Source organism: Octopus bimaculoides, chromosome 2 (genome assembly GCF_001194135.2).
Source record: "Octopus bimaculoides isolate UCB-OBI-ISO-001 chromosome 2, ASM119413v2, whole genome shotgun sequence".
NCBI lineage: Eukaryota > Metazoa > Mollusca > Cephalopoda > Octopoda > Octopodidae > Octopus > Octopus bimaculoides.
The window spans coordinates 78,416,769-78,425,138 of NC_068982.1; the positions used below are offsets into that span (position 1 = coordinate 78,416,769).

The 8,370-nt window shown below is 37.2% G+C and overlaps 1 protein-coding gene across 2 annotated transcripts in view; it reads right to left on the bottom strand.

The window, feature by feature from the left end:
• LOC106868412 (uncharacterized) overlaps positions 1–8,370 on the bottom strand; it is a 137,628-nt gene that overhangs the window by 72,478 nt on the left and 56,780 nt on the right. Inside the window, exon 1 of one of the 2 annotated variants that reach the window (XM_014913650.2) lies at positions 2,728–2,823. The exons of the other annotated variant lie outside the window; for it this stretch is intronic. Within the exon in view, the coding sequence (XP_014769136.1) occupies positions 2,728–2,759 (32 nt within the window). The 5' untranslated portion in view covers positions 2,760–2,823. Of the gene's footprint in view, positions 1–2,727; positions 2,824–8,370 lie in introns of those variants that run through there. 2 annotated transcript variants of the gene reach the window in all.

Consider the following 8,370-nt stretch of genomic DNA (forward strand, 5'->3'; position numbering starts at 1 on the left):
GTATATGGAGGACAAGAATGGAAGGTATCGTGACAGGGTCCTACATATCCGGCCCTGGATTGCTGTCCTACTTCAGATATCATCTGAAGAGCAAGATAGGGCTGGAAAAGAGAACCCTGTCAGCGAAAGTATATAAACGGAGATGGAAGGAAGTAGTGAAAAAGGTGGGTGTAAGTCACCCAAACTAATCATTGAGAAAATAAAAGGCAAACTGCTGGGCCTTATAGGCTGCCGAGTTGAAAAACCCAATCTCCCTTTTTAATAGACATACATGTGTGTAGGTGTATGTGTGGGTATGTATGTGTGTGTGTATGTATGTATATATGTGTATATATGTATATATTTATATAGATATATATATGTGTGTGGGTATGTATGTATGTATGTATATATGTGTATATATATGTATATATTTATATAGATATATATATGTGTGTGGGTATGTATGCATATGTATGTCTGAATATTCAAAAGGAAATAAAAGTAAGTCATCGTTATAAGAATTTCAAATTGTAAATTTTATATAAAGACATCGTAAAAATTTTTTAAAACTTATAAGAACTCATACATTTTGTCTATCTGTCTGTATTGTTTTTGTATGAATCTGTGTATATAGATCCATAGTGATCATAATAAAAATTTTACACACTTCCTGTTTTGACACCACACTTCCTGCTTAACACATAAACCTTCAGTCCCTTTTCTTTTTTTAAACCTAACACAACTCTGAATTTCATGCATCCTTATTTTTCCAACTATTATCTACATGGATTACCATTGAACTTTAAAAGCTCAAAGACAATATAATGTATTGGTATATTTATTTTTTTATATATTATTTTTTTTTATATATTATTTTTTACTTTTTTGTAAAAAACATTTTCATTCTCCCTCTTCTTGGAAATTTGCCATGCAATGAAAGCCGGTTAGAAATCTATATTAAAATATGCTTTCAGTTTAGCATTCTGCCTTATTATTATTTTTCATTTTCCTATTATTTCTCTACGTGCGGTTAACACAACCCCACTATTTACTGACTTATATATATATATATATATATTTGTGTATCTGTGTTTGTCCCCCCACCATTGCTTGACAACTGATGTTGGTGTGCTTACGTACCCATAACTTAGTGGTTTGGTAAAGGAGACCGATAGAATTAGTATTAATCTTACAAAGAATAAGTTCCAGGGTCGATCTGTTCAACTAAATGCGGTGCTCCAGCATGGCCGTAGTCAAAATGACTGAAACAAGTAAAAGAATAAAAGAATACACACACACATGAAATCATTCAGTTTCTTATCTCCTAAATTCACCCAAAAGGCTTTGGTTGGCCCAAAGCTATGGTAGAAGATGCCCAAGGTGTCATGCAGTGTAATTGAATGCAAGACAAAATGGGTGAGAAGCAAACTTTTTTAATCACACAGCCCTGCCAGTCCCTATACTTGCTACACTTCATCAAAAAGCTGATTGCTGGAACTGATGAGGTAGCTGGACAAACTAAATGTAATTTATGAAAAAGAAAATTGTCAGATGTTTGCAAAGATCAGAAAGTTGATTCCATTGAAGACTCAAATAGAGACTGAAAAATAAGGCAGGCACCAAACTCCATGAGTTTATGAAAGATAAAGTTCTCCTCATTCTACAGCCAGTCTCCAATTACAACCAGTTCCAGTCAACATAATCATCATTTAGCGCCTGCTTTCCATGCTGGTATGGCTTAGACGATTTGACTGAAACTAGTAAGCCGCAGGGCTACACCCGGTTCCAATCTGATTAGGCGTGGTTTCTACAGCTGCAGCTGGACACAATTCCAAAAACAAACAACTCCAAGAGTGTAATGGGTGCTTTTTATGTGCTACTGACATCGGCAATGACTATGATTTCACTTGGCTCGACGGGTCTTCTCAAAATATTAATTATAAATAATTTGAAAGATAATAAAGTGTAAATGGGACCTTTCTGGAATGCTTTTGGTCAGAACAAACAGTGAAGAATGCATTTTTGGTTCTTATTTATGGATCTGAGCCAAAGCAAGGCGTATGCACTGCCAGAAATAAAAATAACAAACACTAATGCAAGTCCATATCTACTCTGAAACCCACTGGAAGCACTAGATTTTCAAGAACCATACAAAACAAGTCCCTCATTTCTTCTGAAGACAAAATGAAAACATTTAACTACAAAAGTACCAAAAAGTGCAACTGTAAAAAATAAATTCAGTGGTTGCTTAGATAATCTGCCACCTCATTTGGGGACAGTGGGTTGCCAGAAACAATAAGTACCTATAATGTACAGGTTTGAATTAATCAACAATAAGCCTCTACAAACCCTTTACACATCATCAAAAGAAACCAGAATCCATCTAGCAGATATGAATATAATATTGAGGCACAACGAATAAGATTTACTGTATTATAGGCTTTTAGAAAGTTCGTCCATAAGACTTTACACCCGTCTCACGAGACGGGTATAATAGTAAACATTTATCAGTTATAATAGTAGATTGTAAAATATACTATGTAAATAATTTTGGGGGAAACAAATGCCCGATTCGAACCGTTATCTTTCCTTTAAATCGGATGACACATTATAAAAATTACTTTATAAACAATGGACAATCTACGTGTTACTTCGGTCTTTTAATGGTGAGATAAAGTTCATGGCACATATAACATTAATAAATAATGAAATACAACTAATTATAAGCTATAACATTTATATTACCTGTTGACTTCTGCTATTTCTTTAATCTCCATCGTCGATAATTTAAACCTGGCGCCAGCAACAACACCGAGGCCGCTTATATACTTTCTAAACAAAAACACTGACTTTCTCGCTGGTCAAAGCGAGCAAAATTATTTTTAAGCTTCATTTCATTTTTTATGTATGTATTTTAAACTTCCTATCGTATTTCTAATTTATAGTTTCAGTTAAAAGGAGAAAGTAAGGATTATTCAAAGAAATTAAAGTTTTTATCGTCTTCCCTCATTCCTTCAGCTGTCGCTTACGTAAAGGAAGGATAATCAATTCTGCTTCTGTCTTTACCTCTGGGCTTTCTATCCCAACAGTAAATATACACTGATCGAATTTATCGATTATATTCTCTATTACTTACAAAAACAAAAGTCTCAGGCTTAGATAGAATAATATGACTGTAGCAATAAAGGCTGCCGAATAGTGTTAAGCTTTCTGCGAACCAAGTTTTCGACTCGATATTGATTCTTGATTTTGGTTACTTTGATTATATCATGAATAACCTTGAGAAATATCTGGGCAATTTTTCGGTTTAGCATTCTAAAATGAAAGTGAAGATTTATTGTAAGTAATGAGCATTAAAAGATTGAAATTTGAAAAGAATATTTTTTGGTTAATGTTTACTATTACACATATTTCGTGAGACTTGTGTGATCACTGATTGGCAGACTTTCGAAATATCCGTCCGTCATAGAGAAAAAGGACAAGGAATTGGGTGGTTATTTTCTTCGGCCAAAAATTGTTATTGTTCATAAAATAGAATATTTTTGTAACCTTTCACCCCCAATTCCATGGTCTTTTTCAGTTACCTTTTACTATTACACCCGTCTAACATTTTTTTTTTTTTTGAGAAGAACTGGCTTAATAATTTATCTCTTTATATGAAGTTATAACTTTTTTTAGGAAAAAAAATTAATATTTATTTACATGAAAAATTACTGGAGAACTTTCATCTAATTCTTCCAAATCTTTCTGTTAAAACTATTGAAACAATTTGTGGGGAATTTCTTTTATCACAGCAACTGGTTACACACCACAAGGTTTAACGGAACCTACTGAAGCGAGCCAACACACTCACAGCATTACCACAGGCAAGTGGTGAGGCTAGGGCATTGGGAAAGCCAAGTGCCCTCATGGGCATGACCCGACACCTCAGTGGGGCAAGCTGCCAACGTTGACAAGAACTTCGTGGTTAGTGGCCCAGTCTCTCCAAACATTTCAAATGCCACAGATTGGAAGTAATAGTTCACTGTCAGGTCCCAATACTTTAGAGTTTTCTTCTGTTTAGTTACAGAAGCAGTGATTCTCCTATTAACTGTAGCATCTAGGATGTGGGAGGGAACAAAGGAGTCGCAGACTGTAGCATCCCAAATGAGGCACCTACCTCTAACCCAGGGACAGAGGGTAAGACCATCTAGTCTCTTTCCATCACTTCTGGATAACCCCAACAGCTCCAGAACTGAAAGGATATTAATCTTATCCAGGGCCCGCTTAATGATTAGGTTTAGCTCCCGACCCCTCCAGATGATCACCTATACTGGCCTGACCCACCAAGTTTTCTTCAACCCATCTTCACCCCTGACAATGTAAGGAGGGTAACTGCCTCTTTCCCAGCAGGTTCTGGCACTGGGATCAATGGCTTACAACCTCAGCATCTCAAGGATGGTATCTCCCTGCTCTTGGAGAACCTAACACAGTTCATAAACTTGTTCTCATCTGAGAGTGTCCTTGCCTACATTCGTCCCCTGTTCTTGGGGCCAAACTATTTGGTCTCACCAAGCCCAACGGTGACCTCTACCCCATAACGGTTGTACTGTGCGATGGCTCAAAGCAAAAATGTGCTTGTCCTCAGTTTCTAACTACCTGTCTGAGGAATTTTCCCCTATGCAGCTAGGAATGGGTACTGAGCTAGGTTGTGAGGCTGCTGCTCATGCCACCAAGGCTTTCACCAACTTGCTCTTTGAGTCCCCAAAGGCCGTCCTCAAACTAGACCTTAAGAATGCTTTTAATTCCATCAGTCAAGACATCATCCTCCATGCAGTAAGGGAGAATTCCCCATCACTTTATCACTTAGCTTGGCAAGCCTATCGGGAGCCCTCCCACCTCTTGTTTGGTGACCACCTCATCCCATCTGCCTCTGGAGTCCAACAGGGTTATCCACTTGGTCCTGCCCTATTCACACTGGGTATTGATGATTTTACCAAGATGGGAGTTGACCTAGACCTAAATGTCTGGTACCTTGATGATGTTCGTTTAAGAGGTTTTCCTGACAAGGTGCTTGCAACTGTGAGGAAGATGAACTTGGTTGTAGAGGTCTAACAAGTTGGGTGGTATAACATATAAATACCATTTTATTTTGTTAGTATTGTTATTGCTGTGTTAGTTTTCAAAGTGGAATCCAAAAGGTATAAAAAAAATTGAGAATGGGTGAATATGAAATATTTGAAAAGCAATTCCTTTTCCCCACAAAAATTATAATTCTCATTGTTGAAAGAAAAAATAAGTTGGGGTGCTTATTTCAACATCTGTTGGGTAAATACTGTTGATATTTCCACTTTTGTTTGTTGATTACAGACCAAATTAACGTCATGAATATCATTCAATCTCCTTTTTTTTCCTCACCTGCGTGGATCATAAATCTAGTGACTGTATTGGAATACAATATACTAGAGTTAACATTGTTCTTGCTTCCCCTGCCCCCCACATAAGGCCCTGCACTTACCCTTATATGCAGTCTTTCCTTCCCACAACATTAGCCTTTTAGAATTCCTTCCCTGCATAAATTTTCCCTGCAACCATTGACTTGCAGCATTCCAACTAGAACCATTTCACTGGTCTCACAGAGGCTATGGACACAACCCCTTCCCCCAAAGCAAACTAATGAAAGGAAAAAAAAATCTTGATAAGACTACAAACTCAAAACCGTTTGGCTGAGCTTAGAAGTGGTGGTGGTGGAGGTGAGAATACTTTATTCATTTAGTCATAGCAACTCTCACCACAAATGTAATTAGCAGTAATGAATTAATGAATACAAATGTGTGTACATGTCAAGAATATTTACAGATTTGATTACCTTGGTTTAGTTACATTTTTGTCTGACAGCTATTTATATGTCCAAAATTAATTTTATATTGACTTGTATCTGTCGTTAAAACCTCCAAAATGATGTCAAAATAAAATAAAATCTTTTTAATATGGCTTCTAAATGTTTAGCAGAATTTGCAGTTAAAAATCCAAGTGTTACTTGAGAGGATTAGAACATGAATGCATCTACCTTGATCTCTTAGTCAAAACCAAGTGGGGAGCCACAGCATATTTATTAAGATCTACTACTCTGGCCTTGTGCCATTTCTCTACAGAGTATGTATGCACTATCAGGGAGAGATCAACCTATGTCAAGAAACTTGGCCCAGAATTGAACAACGCCTACTGCCTGACCTCTGGTGACATGAAACCCACTGACTCAAACAACCTGCACCTCCTTGCTGGCATTGCCCCAAATGGAGATCCACAACACACATATTAAGCTATCTGACAGGAAATGGCCAGTTGAGACAAGATGACAAAGGCTACTAGTGATGGATGCCAGCTCTTCCATGGTGGTCAAACACTGGCCCAACAACAGGAGCCAAGAAGAAGCTTCCTCATCCATGTTCACCTAACAACATCTCAGGAAGAAACTATACTCCAGCTCTGAATGGAAAAACTTGGGAGCAAACCGCACTCTGACTGACATGGAAATCCCCACCCTCTGCTGAAGACCTCTCTCCTGGCCCAGAAGCATCATAGATTCAGTGGAAAACACTCAACTACATGAGAAGAACAGGACAATCAAAAGTTGCTTTGGTCAGATGTGGCTACAAGACCAGCCCAATCAATGCTGAATGTGAAGAAGCAGGCCATAATATGGAGCACTGCCTTGTCTGCCGACACTACCCAACTCCTGCAACTCGAAAGAGATTTTGCAGAGTTCAATAAAAATGCAAAGAACTGTATAAAGAAATAGGAAGCTGTCATATAACCACTACACTTCAAAGAATCAAAAGAAGAATAAAATGAAATAAAATAAACTAACTACCTAAATGAACAAAACTAAAAGAACAAACAATAAAGGTAACCATGGTAGTTATTAATAACTTGTCTAAAAATTACATTTATTTAGAACAAGCTGTTGTGTTTATTGAAAGACTAGCATGCAATTAGAAACAATGAATTCCTTTGAACAACAACAACAACAACAATAATGTAGATAATAAGTCGAAATTAATATAAATTAATTAGTGATTGTTTGTATATTAGCATCTTTTGATGGTGTATTCAATTATTCCTTTATTCCATCATACATACACTTATTCCTTTATTCATTAATTCATATTCATTCATCTCTTCATTTAATCTCCTAGAAGAAGGAGGAGGAGGAGGGGGGAGGAATATAAACCTGATCACTGGAAATGATCAAAACTTTTACTGGTCGTTTCCACTGAGGTTATTGTCTGGCTACTGATTGCTGATTCTCTCTCACTCTCTCTCCCTCCCTCCCTCTCGTTATTTCTTTCCTTCTCTTTATCTCTCTCTTTTTTCCATCTCTTTCCTTCTCTTTCAAACTTGCTGTCCTCCTTTTCTTTCTCTATTATTCTCTGGCTCCCTCACCACTGTCCCCACTCTCTCTCCCCTTCTCCCTTACCCTCTCCTTCTCATCACTCATTTTCTTGTTGACTAATAAAGAATAGAGAATAGCAATAATGACTTTACACAGGAAACAATACTACTCTTCATCATCATCATTGTCATCATTAACATCATCGGCATCAGCATCGTCATCATCATCATCATCATCATCCTCATCACTACCACCACCAATACCACATATCCCACCATCACCACTACCAATACCACTATAACCAGTTCTATCACCAACATCACCATAACCATCCCTGCCACTACCACCACTGACACACTAATACCAACAACAACAACAACAAACACCATCATCACCACCAGCAACAACAACCATGAATGTAGAATCAGGTAGACCGAAGTAAGGTGGGTTTTGTGCCTTGGCCAGGAATACAATACCAATAGCTACAATAAGATTTGAACTTAAATCCATATCATCGCTAGAGTAGCACCTTAACACCTTGAGTTCACCGTGTCTCTGATTACATTTTATCTTTCATCTGTTATTGTTTCAGCCATTAGACTGCGGCTATGCTGGGGCACCACCTTGAAGAATCTTTAGTTAAATGAACCAACCCTAGGACTTTGTACTTTTTTTTCTTTTAAGCCTGGTATTTATTCTATAGGTCACTTTGCTGAACCACAAAGTTATGGGTACATAAACACGCCAACAACAGTTGTCAAGCAGTGGTGAGGGACATACACACACACACACACATACATACAAGGGTGAGGACACTAATGCAAAGCAAGGTGGAAAAATAGTACTTGAATATCGTAGGTAGAGTAATATGCTTCTAGTAAAGCTGCAAAAATCTACATAAATTGTTACTGACAGTTTCACGTGACTGCTTGTTAGACAGTTGTAATCATTCTCTCTCTCTCTCTCTGTATATATATATATATATACTTTATTTAAAAGCAGCAGAAATATAA